We start from the raw sequence: 15,098 nt of genomic DNA, 5'->3' as shown, positions 1-15,098 counted from the left end.
CTTAACTACTATTTTCAGCTAAAGACAAAAGCAGATATTGGGTCCAGCGGGGCGGGGAGGTGCAGGCCGGCGGTCAGTTACGGACGGTTACCAGGAAGAGCACAGTAAACCAATGTGAGGTGGTTCTGCAATTTACTGATAATTCACCACCTTCTCTGTTGTTAAGTTTCTAGAGATTTGATCCTCCTCTTCCAGGAACAGCAAAGGGAGATACCCTAACAAATGGAGAGCTCCCTCACAAATGTAAATCTCTTTCAAAAGGATTAACTTTTACTCAGTTTTCAGAGCTTCACCTGTGTCTGCAATTTCTTATAGATAACTAACTTAAAATAATCCTTATGCTAAAGAAGCACATTTTGGGGTGGCAAATTCTGCTCCCCTACAACAGCCATTCTAATTGAACCTTATACACACATCACTTGAGTATATGCTAGTCATCCTTCAGCAAAATGTCACTTCTATTAGAAATGAGCAGTCTATTCATATTAAGTCAAACAGTGGAATCAAAATGTCATAAATTTCTTAGCTAGGAAGAAATTCGTAAGTTTTCTAAAATATACTATTTATATGTACAAAAAATTTTCTACTACACTTTATAAAGGCTTAAGAATATCAAAAAGAAAAGGAGAAATTGAAAAACAAATGAAATGGGAGCACTGAATATGAAACAGAAAAAGTGAAACAGACTAGATACGAGTACTAGATTTCTAATTGAAAAACACGGATATGCCACAAGCAACAAACGTTTACTGCACAGCACGGGAAACTACCGTTAATATCTTGTAATAACCCATAACAGAAAATAATAAAAAAATAGCATGTGTGTATATGTATAACTGACTCGATATATACACATATATTGAGTGGGGGCTTTCCCAGGGGCTCAGCGGTAAAGACTGTTTGCAGTGCAGGAACCACAGAAGATGTGGGTTTGATCCCTGGATCGGGAAGATCCCCTGGAGGAGGGCATGGCAACCCACTCCAGTATCCTTGCCTGGAGAGTCCCATGATGAGAGGAACATGGTGGGCTACAGTCCTGGGGGTCCCAAAAAGTGGGACATGACTGAGCACGCACACACACCCAACTGAACCACCTTGCTGTGCACCTGAAACGCTGTAAGTCAACTACACTTCATAAAATATACATATTAAAAATTCAAAACCAGAGGGAAGGGATGGGGAGGAGTGTGGGAGGGGGGTGTGGGCTGGGGGACACATGGACACCCATGGCTGATTCATGTCAACGTATGGCAAAAACCACAATATTGTGAAGTAATTAGCCTCCAATTAATAAAATTCAAATGTTACTTCTAAAAGCAATGAAATCACTCATTTCTTAAAAATTGAAGACCAAGTCGAAGACTAGAATGTTCCCTGTGAGGTTCTATACTTACTCCATTAATGCTGCTTTGGCCCCAAATATTTTTAGAACTTCATTTGGAGCTGTCCTCAGAATGAACTTTGAGAGCATGAAGTTTCATTTTATAGTCAGCTCATGTTGGATGGATGGATGGACAGACTCACACACATCACTCACCTTATGTATCAGCTGGGCTACAGGTGATCCTCTGGCCATTTCCAAAACTAATCCATCAGAGGATTAGTAGCCACACTCATAATAAAGAACCACTCAAAAGAATGTTCAGGGGATGCTTGCTAAAATCAGCTTCTTTACCTTACAGATACCATTATATAAAGAGAAATTATGCTTAAATTACCTATCAATTAAAATTATTGGGTAAACACTCCAATCACAAGCCTATATTGACAATAAAATATTGCAACCTTTATTTAAAATAAAACACAAGTTGGCAAGCCTTGTGAGACAACAGGCAGACAGCATTCCCCTTTCAAGGGTCTCATTATTTACATCAAGTTTAACACTGTTAGCAGTTCACAGTCAGACAACAGGGTGAAAGTATTAAATTAGAAAAACGAAACACCTGAAAATATATTACAATAACAATTAAGAACCAATACCTGACAACACTGGTAATGTGACCCAGGACGGATGTGTTTTCAGTTAAATCCCATACTGTCTCACCGTGTCCCCTTAGCAACGCACCCAGGGGTAGGCCCTCCAGACGTGCTCCTCTCCACCCCTCACACATATACCTGCAGAGCGTGACCTTTGGTATAAACATTAAACAAGTTTTAAAGAATCTGAATCATATGGTTTAAGGACAAAGTTCTATCAACCACCATGAAATGTTCAAACTTATTTGCCAAGCGAGCACAACACTGGAGTTTCTCCACTGATAGTCACTACAGAATTAAGATTGCAGAGAAAGAAAAGTGTGGGGTCTACCCAGGGGACAGGGCTCTGAGCATGCACAGAGAGCTCAGTCAGCCTGTTCACAGCACACCCACTAACCAGGGCACAGCTTCCAGTCACCACAGGGAAATCTGAGTAGTTCCTCCCGCGCCCCTCCTCCTTAGCACAACAACAGTGTATGTACACAATGCGGAATCACATGTACCCTTCAGCGCAGATCTGAAATATGGTGGTGTCCAAACATACGCCCTAAAGAACGATGAGATGAGTACCTCATGGGTCCTTCCAGCTGCTGAATACTAATTTCTCTGAAGGACAGTCTAATCAAGGTGACTTCTCAAAGTCTCAGCAAATGTCTTTCATGATGGAGTTCCAAGAGCGGTCACAGTGAAAACCGGTTTGTCAGAACAGAGGAAGGCTGGCTGTCTGGCCCTCATCTATTGGAAACATCTGTCTCGTGGCATTCTTGCCACTCATAACACATGGTACGCTACTTCTGAATTGTACAGAACAGTATTTGGATTCTCCACCAATATCTTCTGAACCAAGAATAAATTTGTTTGGCCTACCTATGTTATTACTGTGTTAGAAATGCTGAAAATTACCTTTTGATGTGAAAACTTTACTAGCCAGAAGTCCCATTCTCCAATTAAGAGTTTATACTGCTTAATTACATGACTCAAAATGCCTATCCTGAGGCTCAGAGGCAAATCTAAGCAAGCACCAACCAGACAAACTGCATTTCCTTTCTAAAAGCCTGCTGGCATTTCACAGTCTACCTCCCCCATGTCCTAAAGAGTTAGCGAGAATTCACCGAGACCTCAAGCCCTGTGTGTACAATAGCTCAGCAGCTTGAATGACAGGAAGAATCTGGAAACTTGCTGCTTTGAGTACAATGATGAACAGAGAATCTCAGAGAACAGACACAGACAGTGTGTGTTGGGGGGGTGGGGAGGGGTGAGGGGCGCGCCACGGCCCTTCAACTTAAAAGGAGACATCCTTTCCCATACATGGGCTGCAGGTTTGAAGATCTGCACACACGTCACCCGTGACGGCGGGCTGAGGTCACAGGCCCTGCTGCTGTGTTCAGATCACAGAGCAATGGGGAAGGGAAAGGATGTAAATTTTCTAGGAGAGGTCAACTGTTTCAAATTTGTAATAGTGCACTTGGAGGGTGGAAAGGGCCCAGTTGAGAGCGTCTCCCCGCCAGCTCACCAAGCAGGGGGAGAAACATGCAGCGTCTACCTAGCCAGCAGCCCATGTGGCGAGAACAGCCCATGTGGCTCCAAGCCACCGCCACCAGGAAGCTCGCTTCCCCCAGTTTTAGTTCAATAACCATGCAACATCAACCTCGCTGACAAACCCTTTCCTCTGCAAAACAAACAAAACCCATCTCCGAAGGCACAGTTCTCTAGGAATGACCTCTGCCACTCCAAGTCAGCCCGGAATCAAGATGCCCCACGCTGGCCTCCTCACCTGGAGAAAAACACTGGTGATCACCTGGGTGATCACAGGGTGGACTCTTCCCTAACTTCCAAGGGAGATGTGGGTCTAGGATGTCGAGTCAGAAGTGAAGGAAATCTCTTGCACCCTTGTTATCTCAAGACAGAACACACACAGCTCAGGCGGGTGGTGTGAAAAGCAGCAGCCCCAGGGCAGAGACTGTCTTCTGGGACTCTTCAGTAAACGTCACAGAGGACAGGCTGGGGCCACTGGGGCTCAGATGCTCGGGAGCAGGGCTCCGCCCATTCCCCAGCCCTGAGATCCTCCCCACCCCCTCCCCCAAGTCACACGGGAGGGCAGAGGATGGCAGTGAACGTCTGGCTGTCATGGAGCTGCAACAAAGCAGGTAATGGTAATTGTCACTCCAGGCAACAATGCTGGCTTGCCAAAGAAAAGCCAGCCTTTACTTTTAAAAGTTTGGTAGCTGGAAAAACTTGAACTCCCTCCAAAGAATATAAATTCCCCACTGTTAAAGAGTGGGACAAGTTTCCGAACCAGCCCAAGGCCTCTTCTCTGACTGGTGAGGCTCTGGCTAGATGTCGCTGAGCAGTCACATGGAAGGTATGGGCAACCCCAGGGCTGCCTTTCCCTATTTCTCACCTGTTCCCACACGTCCCCAACTGAAGCAGGAGATTACCAAAGAACTGAGCTACTGGCTTGACAGAAGCTGACACAGAGATACAGACAGCTGAAGTCTATTAATATATAAGAAGAAATTTATGTCCAGAGACACTTACCTTAAGATGACTGGTCATAACAGATGCTTGGGACACAGAGATGGCCCCAAATCCAGGTAGAATGAGTTAATGCAAGCAAGGTGATGAAACCTCAAAATCATCAAGAATAAAAACATAGACAACCCTGTCAGCTCAACGTGAATGCCTTGGGGCGTGGGGGGTTGGATGCAGAGCCTGATGGTAACAGTGACATCAGTAGCAAAAATGGAAGGAAGTAGGAGAGGCCCAAAAGCAGTGAGCTACAACTCTGAAGTGGCCACCAACACAACTTCCTCTTGAGTATCTTTGTAATAAAGAGGTGAGTTATGTTCCGCTACTCCTCTTAGGAGACAAAAAAAAGGGGGGGAGGGGATGGTAAATGTCAAGCTCATCTATAATTGGTAGGAAATCCTAGAAAAGTAATTCCCAAAGTGCACTGGTTCTACAGCCATCCCCCCCGCCCCCCAAAAACAAAACTATACAGGACATAGGTTAAAAAAGACACTGTCAACATGAACAGGTAACAAGTCTGCTCCCACCATCTATATTTAGGACATGAAATGGCTGAGCATGTGGTGGACAAATGTTCGGGGGTGAGAGCGCCTCACTCTTGAGTCAAGGTCCCTAGAAGAGCTTCTTTGTTCTAGAGTGAGTACATGTTACTGAAGTTTTATAATTAAGCTAGAAAGTTGGTCCCTAGTTTTGGGAAGTTATTCGGCACTGAGTTACCATTTTAGCAAAAGAGTTGCTACACCTGCACATACTCATTTAGCAGTTTCATACTTATAAATGTGATAAATCACAGAGCTGATTGTTTATATATCTCTATTTTCGGGTCCCCTGCACACAAAACTTATAAGTCAATCATCACCTAAACAGACATTTAGATGTCTAAATTATAGACATCTATATAGACATTATAGATGTCTATGTCTAAATAGACATTAATAACACCACTTTATAGTTATATTACTTTTTCTCAAAGTGCTTTCATATATTATGTCAATTATTAAAATGATACGAAACAATAAAGTTTTTTGTTTCTGTTTAAGAAAAAGGAATGTAGGACTAGGTTTTTCTTTAAGTTGCTACTTCATTACAAAGTACAGATTGCTGTGTCGCTCAAGTCTGTCCAAAACAATGACCCCATATAATTTTTTAAATTACTGAGTTCTACTGAATGCCTGCTTTGCTAGTGTAGCCATTACTTAACATTCCAGGCCCTTAAGGTCAGAGAGTGCCAGGAACGTGTGCTTTAGAAAGTGTGCAGCACCCGTGCAGACGGATTGTCTGAGTCACTTTTTTTGCAGTGTCTCACAGGGCAACAGGAACGGTGGCAAGACCCCAAAGTGAGAAAGTGAATTAAGAACCACACTCTAGCCTTGGCTCTGCCACTAAGTAACTGCTCTGAGCTCATGGGCAAGTAACTTCAACATCCTCTCTTCCCATTTCTTAAGCTGTGAAGAAAAAAGCTGGAGTGTTGCTACTGCTCACAGTGCTGGAGAGATTCTTGGAAAACACACTGGTTGAGACCTGGCCCCACAGGGAATTCCACAGGGTGAGGCCAATGAATCAGGATTTTTTTTAAAAACTCCAGGAAATTTTGTTGCACATCCTTGGCAAAAGCTCATTGTATTAAGTGTTAATAACAGTAGTAGTTAACATTTGTGGAGTACTCATTACATGCCAGCCACTCAAGCTAAGTATCTTACACACATTATCTCATTTAATCCTTACAACAACCCTGAGGTAGTTACTATTATTATCCCTGTTTTCCAATGAAGAAACTAAGGCTGAGGAAGTTTAACTGTGACTTGCCTTCTAGACTGGCTTTAGAGTCTGAACTCTTAATCACTTATCTAAACTGTATCCTTAAAGCCCAAAAGCTTTAAAAGCCTTAAAGCATGACTTTGTTAAATAAATATGGGTGGTGCCTTAGCAAAGTCAGCATTTTATTAACTGGGCACTATTTTACCAGTCAACTTTCAGCTGAAGTGTACAAAAATTCTAACTTAAACCCCATAATTCAGCTAAAAAAGGGTCTGCTGTTGCTGCTGCTGCTAAGTCGCTTCAGTCGTGTCCGACTCTGTGAGACCCCAGAGACAGCAGCCCACCAGGCTCCCCCGTCCCTGGGATTCTCCAGGCAAGAACACTGGAGTGGGGTGCCATTTCCTTCTCCAATGCATGAAAGTCAAAAGTGAAAGTGAAGTCGCTCAGTTGTGTCCAACTCTTGGCGACCCCATGGACTACAGCCTACCAGGCTCCTCCGCCCATGGGATTTTCCAGGCAAGAGTACTGGAGTGGGGTGCCACTGGGTCTAGTGGAGACCTAATAACTTCAATGTATAGAGGTCATCTGGAAGAACACTGAATAAATTTCTCAGGACCAATTTTTTTTTAAGGCTATATCTCTGAAAGTCACAATGGAGATCTGTAGGAAAATATACACATTTTAATTGTACACAAAGCCTTTTAAGAAAATACTTCATGTAAAGCACAAACAAGATGCATTTTACACAACACTGCATTGCAAGGTAGTAAATCTAAACTGAAATCGTATGATCTGTACATGAGAAGACTCCGTCTGTGGCAACCCCAAAGGGACGCACCCATGTAACCACTTTAGAAAGTTTTCAACACCTTGTAGAAGGGCTTTTGCTCCTGCTGTCTGCTTTGTTTTTAAACTAGACAGAATTAAACTACATTTTTAGTTTCTAAAAGTAATTTTCTCTGCTTTGAATTCAAATGTTTAAATTTATATATGGTTAGTTTTTTTAAAAATCTGGTCCCTTTCAAGTAGAAAAAGGAAAAAAACCTAAGTTACATTTTCATAGTAAGTTGACAGTGTCTCTTTAACCTGAACCCTGAGCCCTCAACTCCTGAAGTTGCAGTTAAAGCATCACATGGATGGAGTATGCTGCCACAGTCAATGCTACTCTTGACAGTGTTGAGGGAAAAATGAAAATCCACGCATGGACATACTGAGCACCTACTATGAATGAGACAGAGCCAGGTGCTACCCCTGAGTAAGACCCAGCCCTCACCCTCAAAGACTGCTCTTCGGTGAGAAAACCAGGGAGCTTAAATACACTCAGTAGTGTTCCTCCAAGGCTTATTTTCAGAGCTCTCAAGAAAAGACCCCTTGCTTTAAAAAAAAAAAAAAAAAAGAAAGAAAGAAAGAAAATCCCCTGAAAAACGATTCTAATCCCTCAACTTGCATCCACAATGACAGGGATAAACTTAAAAAGCAGCATAATAATATTCTAAAGTTTTAGCTTTCCCTGCCCCACCCTCAAAAGGCTAATTGCTAAAACAATTTCAAGTTTATGGAAGTATATGATGGAGAGTGGCAAAGAAGAAGGTGGCCAGAGGACTGTTGGTTTTCAAATCCAAGTTAAAGTGAACTCTTCTAAACATTACAAAGAGATTAGCCAGATCTCTGGTTGCCTGCGTTCCACCTGCAAGTAACAGTCAGAAGGATAACCCAAGCCCTGAAAGGAATGCCCAATACTGTCTCTTCCCTGCTTTTTCTTCTTTTTGCCTGGCACTCCTCTGGAACACCCATAGGAAGAATCAATTCCTTTCTTTCTAATGAAAACTAAAATTTCTTCTTGGTCAAAGATGCCAAACTCTGTCCAAAACCATTTTTCCCCTTAGCCTGATTAGTATAATCACAGCAGTTTTAAATTTCATCATCTGCTACCAAGCAAAGATGATGAAAAAGGAGAATGAAAAACGTGTATTCATACATAACAATACTACACTAAAGAGCTTTCCAGAGAGGCTCTCAAAGGAATAATTATACATTTATTTGCAAAACATCCTTGAGAACATGTATCATTACCTCCATTTAATAGATTAAAAGAAGGGGCAATGGGGCTGACAGTGGATCAATGACAGAGCCAGGAAGAAAACTCACTGTCCACCAGTGCTGAATTCCTATCTTCCTAAGTTAATATTCCTTTGGGAGAAAAAAATAATGAGTTTTTAAAAAATATTGCATTCTCTTTGGAGGCAGGAATGGAGGGGGCATAAAGTTTTAAAAAGAGAATGAAGTGGTCACTGGACTTAGACCTGGTATCGAGAGTATTAATAACATCTAACCAATTAGAATTGGTTCTAAATTCAGAAGTGATCCTAATTAACTTCTGTAACAATAATTGAATAGGGAAGGAAAGGGAACCATTAGGTCTCCAAGATCTAATTGGTGTCCCCTGAAAATGATCTGCTCCTTCAATTATGCATTTTTAAATAGAGGTGAAATGAAAAAATAAATATCAAAGAGTATTTCCAATATGATCTTTACAACAAGCACAACAATTGGCAGGGGGAGTCAGTGAAAGAAGAAAAGCATGTAACAATAACTTAGGGTGATTCATTTGAAATCCACACAGAGTGAGAGAATGCTTCTCCCCACTGTCTACCTGGATTGGGTCTAAAGTGATAAGGGAGAGGAAAGGTTCAGAGAAAGAGTCATTAGGACCAAGCCAGCTTTTCCCTTCAGTCACAGGCTCCTTGGCTGAATGCTGGGTTTCAAGAAGACACCCTTTCCCTGGCACTTTAGTTGATAAAGAAACATACATAGCTGCTCAAGTCCTTGGCCAGTATGTCAGTATGGAGGGACTCTCCTGAGAGCCCTGTCCAGGACTGTTATTTTCAATAGTGTTCAATGCTGGTTAATGCCCTGAATGCTGCCAGGACAGAGGAAGACAGCCTGCCCAGCAGGGGGCAGAGAAAAACCACCAGACACCCCCTATGCCTATGGATCACAGACAGGCACCAATGAGCACAAAGCCCACCCTCACCCATTATGAAATCAGACACTAGCCTGGGAGAAGTGATTTCTGCTAGGCAGTATACAATGTAGGAGGAGGTTTCAATCTCCCTGAACACACATCCTAGCGTTCTTTACCTCCGGCACCACTAACACACCAACAGACAAAAGGACAGGTATGTACAGATAGGGCCACGTTCCCCAGTTTTGCATCTAGCCATCTGAGCTGCAGCTCTTACTGCAGCCGTGACCTTGTGGGAGCCAGGCTAACAAGCAGCTTGCAACAGCCTTGAACAAAACTTCTTGGCCTCGTCCCCACCCACTCACTGAGTTCAGTACCACTAGTACCTACTGGAGCCCCTAGTCAATTCCCTTCCATGTGGTGCAAAGTAAGAGCCACAGCCACCCCGTTGTCTGGGCATGGACCCAGCGGCCTCGCTGGACAGCCCTGTTTGGCCAGCTCACGTCACTCCAGCTAAGGACGGGCTGGACTCGGTCCTTCGTGGCTCGACAGGCACGTGTCCCTGATGCCTCAGTGCAGCTTCTGATTCGGCCCACGACTGCCCTGCCCCCCATCTATTTTCCCTCTCTCTTATGGATTTTGCTTTTTGTTATTTTTGAGATGAACCTGTAAACGTGAGAACTCAGAGATCTGAGGTACTTCACAGAAACACACTCAAGTATCAGTCTTCCATTTTCTGAAACGAGAACACAAGTAGAACAAGTCCCCTCCCCTCTCCCCTCAGAAACGTGTGCATCTTCCCGCTTGGCTACCGGTGGCTACCTCTGGACCACATCACTGATTTCCTGTACACACGACAACAAGTTGTTAAGGACAGGGTTTGCCCCGGGCACGCCAGCGGCTGCAGAAGACACCTGCAGCTCCTGCAGGCTGAGTTCCAGTTTGCTCACAGCCTCTCGGAAGGCAAATTTGTTGCGAGTTTGGGGGATGCAGTCCACATAGCCTGAGCAGTAGTCGAGCAGCTGGTGGCCAGTGTCCACCAGCTGGCTGTTGGGCACAGGTTCCGTGATTGCACTGGACAGTAGGTCAGCACATTCCAGCAGGGCCTCCTTGCTGATTTTGTCGGCTGAGATTTTCTCGGCCGCCTGTTTGGTTTTTCTCAGAGCCACTTTAGTACCTGCTGTGCCGTTGGCCATTTTGGCTGGCGAGATGGAAGATGTGGGCAGAGGCACTTGAGGTGGAGGCATCACAGGCCTCCCAGCTTTCCCACTGATGGGCACCGCCCCTGGAGCCGCCTTTTTCCCTCCCTCCTGTGTTTCTGACTTGGGCTGGACTGCAGTCGGGGCGACTGGCTCTTCCGTGGAGTCTGAGCACACGGACGGATGCTGCAGTAGTCTCATCACTGGTGGTGGGGGTGGGGCACACTTTGGTTTTACCCGGCGGGGTCGGTCCTTGTCTCCAGAGGAAGTGACCTGATGCTCTGATAAGAGCTTGAATTTATTCCCCTGAGAGTCTGTGCCAATGAGCTGCACGTCAGCTGGAGTGTGCTTCAGAGTGGGTGAGATAAGGACGGGCACTTTGTGGTTATGAGTGGTTGGGAGGACCGCGGCAGTCTTGGCTGGAGAAGCCCAGGCGGTCTGCTCGCCATCCTCTGGGACTCCAGCCATGCCAAGTCGTGCCCCACCATTCCTCTCCTTGCTCTTGGGGGCAACTGCCACTCCAGCCACCCCCAACCCTGGAGAATCCTTCTCTGTAGTGGCTGGATCCCCAGAGGGGGTTCTGAGAGGAAGAGCGGTGCCTCCTCTGGGCAAAAGTTTGGCTTTTGGTCTCTCCCTGGTCGGAGCGGCACCTTCCTCTGATTTTTTTGGAAGCGTGTCATTGGCCCTGTCCACATTCTCTTCTGGCTGAGAAGAGGTGGACACTGTCCTTTCCAGCTGGAGTTTGGACCTCTGGCAGTTCCTGGGAAGGGTCATTGCCATCCTATCCTGCTCTGGAAGCCCTGAGGACACGGAAGATGTAGAGTTTGACCTTGGAAAAGGCTTGGACGTGTCATCACTGGCTGTGGGTTTACCTGCTCGTAAGCCCAGTGTCTTTTTGATTAAGCGTGGTGTAAAGAAGCCTGTGATGCCAGACCACCCACCCCCAGCAGCGCCACTGCCCCCACCCCCACCACCGTCGTCATTACAGAGGTTCCTCTGTGCAAAGCTACCCCCATAGCACTTGGGTGGCACCAGACTCGCTTCTTGCTGGGCAGGAGTGAGAGAGAACCCTTCAGCATGCTGCAGAGAAGCAACAGATGAGAAGTTACCCGTCAGTTCGTATTTCTTGTGGGGCTGGTTCTCCATTTCTCGGAAGGAGCTGCTGCGTTTGGGGGGTGTGGGAGCGTTTCTCTTTTTCATAAAGGAGCTGAAGAAGCCTCCCTTCCTATCTCTGGTGAAGCATGTCTCTTTGGCATCTTCCAAGAGGCTGCTGGGTGACTTGTCTCTCTGCTTTCGAGGCAGTGCTGGGGACCCACTGGGGGCCTGTGCACTTCTAATGAACCCTGATTTTTAAAAAAAAAGAACAGCCAATCAGCATTGTGAAGAGTAAGTGACTCGCCTGAGTTACTAAGGCTGGACTGTGAAGAGTGTTGTTGGTATCTATTAAAAGTCAAGTGTTAGCAGGACTTGGAGGAAACTAATAAATACATTATCATGTCACACTGCTGTTCCAAATGTAATGTGAGATATAAATGGAAAGATATAAACCTGCTGGTTTTTACCACCACATCCATCTTTTCTCTAGCAACTACAGCACAACCTGGCTTCACCTATCAGACTCAGTGAAGAAATTTTTGCCAGAATCATAAGGACTGCAACTATCTGAGAATCAGGAGTTTAAGAAATGGAGTGGGCGGCAGAGTTGTGTGCTGAATGGACAGATCACGAATGCAAACACTGGCAACACAGAGCCGTGGAGTAGAGTGGTAAATGAAACAGATGCCCGCCACACTTTTCCTTGAGGAAGACGGGCAGGAAAGTGGAAATAAAAGCTTCATGCCCCATGGCTCTTTAAACAAGGCAGTTTGCCTCTGCCTCCCCAGGGACTCGTACCTGGTGCTGAACTGGAAGCAGAATTTTCTGTGGCATCTTGTGCCCCCTCGATGTTCTCCTTGTTCTCCCCCTGCTTCTTCAGCGTCCGGGTCTTGGAAGGGAGCAGAGGCAGTCGGGGCAGATACGGAACCACAGACGAGGCGGCGGCGGCCCTCCCAAGCTCCTCAGCAACCTCTGTGTGGAGGACAGGGCAATGAGAAAAAGAACAATTTCATGACAAAAGAGAGAAAAGGGAGTTTTCTCTTTTCAGAACAGGCAGACAACTGAGAGGACCTGAAGGACGAGTACTGAAACATGTGTAAGTGCAAAGTATGCACCCTTGGGTCTGGGCTTCCTTTTGCTCAGCATTCTAGCTGTAGATTCATCCACGTTACTCAATGTAGCAGGGGGTTTTCTTGTTGCTGTGTATTGTTCAAATATGTGAATACACCAAAATTCATCCATTCTCCTCTTGATGAATATTTGTTGTTTCCAGTTCGGGGTTATTAACACTGCTAGAAACATCCTACTATGTGTCTTTGACTGCAACAATGGTATGCACGTCTGCTAGATACAGGAGCAGGACCGGTAGGTCACAGGGCCAAACTGGCTGTCCCAATCTCCATCCCCACTAACTTATAGGAAAGGTCTGCTTACTACGCATGCTTGCCAAAGTCTGACGTTTGTTTGTCTGATTTTAATTTTAGCGTTTCGGAGGTAGGTGTGTAGTGGCCATTCATTGTTTTATTTTGTACATCTCTGATGATGGGTGATTTCATATGTTCACTGGTCAACTGGATATGCTTATTTACTAACTTATTCAGAGGTTGAACAAAGCAAACAGCTATTTGCAGATATTTTTATTTTCAGGTTGTGCCTTGCAAAAAAAAGGAGGCTAGATACATTTCATGCTGATGAAGCAAATGAGGCTCCTGAAAACGTGTTCACCCTATAAGTAAGCCTCAGCTGATTAAAAGTGGCCATCAGGTTTGTGGCTTTTAATAATAAGGCAAAGACTCACTTTGCTAATCATTCCTGAATAAAAATGAAGTATGGATCAGTCAAACTTTGGAATTTTGTAATTTACAACATTCTTGGTAATTATTTTTCAAAATTGATCCCCCACAAGTGTGGGTACATAGCACATAATTCAAGCCATGCCAATGAGATTCCAATGATATTCAGGATTTGCCTCCACATGAACAAAAGGGTACAGAGAAAGTGCTCTGATAGGGAGCTGCTTATGGCCCAGAGGACGAGCTGTGCCCTCCCCAACCTGTAGAAGTTCCATATATAGAAGGTCGAAGATGGAAATACTTGTCATTAAACTCTGGTGGTGTACTTTTTCCTTTCTTCTTAGCAAAACACAATAAATCACTAAAGGAAGCAGAAAAAAAATCAACTTGCCTAATTTCTTCTTCAAACATTTTTTAACTTGAACTTAAGTAGTGAGTGCTTTGTTCAATTATAAAGAAAAATTTGAAAAAATATGTATACAACTCTGGAACTACACCAAAATGTCTAATAGGCAAGTATAACTCAGAATTCTGTGTTTTTAGCTCTCGAGGAATAGCCTTTCTATCTCTTAAATTTCATTTATTCACGTATGTATTTAGTGTTGGCTGCGTGGGGCCTTTGCTGCTGCTCTAGGCATTCTCTGTTGTGGTGAGCGGCGGCCACTCTCCAGCTGCAGTGTGTGGGCCTCTTGCTGTGGTGGCTCTCTTATTGCAGAGCATGGGCTCTAGAGCACACAGGCCTTACTAGTTACAACGCATAGGCTCAGCTGCCCCCCAACATGTGGAATCTTCCCAGACCAGGGATCGAACTCGCCCTCTGCACTGGGAGGCAGATTCTCAACCACTTGACCACCTGGGAAGTCCAGTGTCTCTCTTCCTAAGAAGTAAGTTTATTTATTTTCTGACTGGGCATTTAATCTGTTCAGTATTTATTTTTATTTAGCCTCACCGGGTCTTAGGTGCAGTATGCAGGATCTTTGATCTTCAGTGAGACATGTGGGATCTTTTATTACAGCATGCAAATTCTTAGGTGTGGCACGACGGATCTAGTTTCCTGACCAGGGATCCAACTCGGGTCCCCTGCATTGGAAGCTCACAGTCTTAGCCACTAGACCAGCAGGGAAGTTCCAACAAGTACATTTACTGTTTGACTTTTTGCATATAATTTTAAAGAGACATTATATACAAAAGTAGGAAACTTCCTGTATGTGTCCATATACTTGTTTTTTACATAAGAAAAAGATTCTCACTGTTCATAGCTTAGCTTATTTAACATTCTCTTTCTAAACTCCTTTCTGTGTCAACATATGTAAGAATATCATTTTAACTACTCAATTATAGGGATGTAATAATTAACATACTGGATACTTAAATGTTCTTAATTTTTCAGTATTATAAACTACACTCTGATGTAGCACCCTTACAGCTAAATCTTTGTTCATACTCATTAAAAATATGAACTAGAGAGACAAAGATACATTTTAAAACAGCGAAAGAAAAAAAAGAAAAAAGAAAACAATAATAAAGGCCAAGAATTAATTCAATATCCTGAAATGGAGTCCCAAATTATAAGACACTATCATTTTTGGAATGTTATCATCCCCAGCACCCAGAACTAGCCCCCACCAACAGTAAATCACCAGGTTCTCACCTTCAGAAATGCTGGAGTCGTGGAACATGGTTTCAAAAGCTTGATGTGTTTCTGCAAAAGAGGGCCTGTCGGCAGGGCTCCACTTCCAGCCTACGTAACCAAAAGAGAACAGTAGTAAAAGCTTCTTGGCA

General features: G+C 44.3%; 1 protein-coding gene across 4 annotated transcripts in view; it reads right to left on the bottom strand.

The window, feature by feature from the left end:
• Nucleotides 1-1,762: 1,762 nt before the first annotated feature.
• ABL2 (ABL proto-oncogene 2, non-receptor tyrosine kinase) overlaps nucleotides 1,763-15,098 on the bottom strand; it is a 100,246-nt gene continuing 86,910 nt past the window's right edge. For 2 of the 4 annotated variants that reach the window (XM_040263894.1, XM_040263895.1), the window contains exons 10-13: nucleotides 14,968-15,057; nucleotides 12,322-12,495; nucleotides 11,538-11,771; nucleotides 1,763-11,228 (exon numbers count right to left, since the gene is read on the bottom strand). In XM_040263894.1, the coding sequence (XP_040119828.1) occupies nucleotides 10,048-11,228; nucleotides 11,538-11,771; nucleotides 12,322-12,495; nucleotides 14,968-15,057 (1,679 nt within the window). In that variant the 3' untranslated portion in view covers nucleotides 1,763-10,047. Of the gene's footprint in view, nucleotides 11,772-12,321; nucleotides 12,496-14,967; nucleotides 15,058-15,098 lie in introns of all 4 variants that reach the window. The other 2 variants (XM_040263892.1, XM_040263893.1) reach the window with 1 other exon arrangement.

This window comes from Oryx dammah, unplaced genomic scaffold, assembly GCF_014754425.2.
Source record: "Oryx dammah isolate SB20612 unplaced genomic scaffold, SCBI_Odam_1.1 HiC_scaffold_21, whole genome shotgun sequence".
Lineage (NCBI taxonomy): Eukaryota > Metazoa > Chordata > Mammalia > Artiodactyla > Bovidae > Oryx > Oryx dammah.
This window is presented reverse-complemented; position numbering and strand designations above follow the sequence as displayed.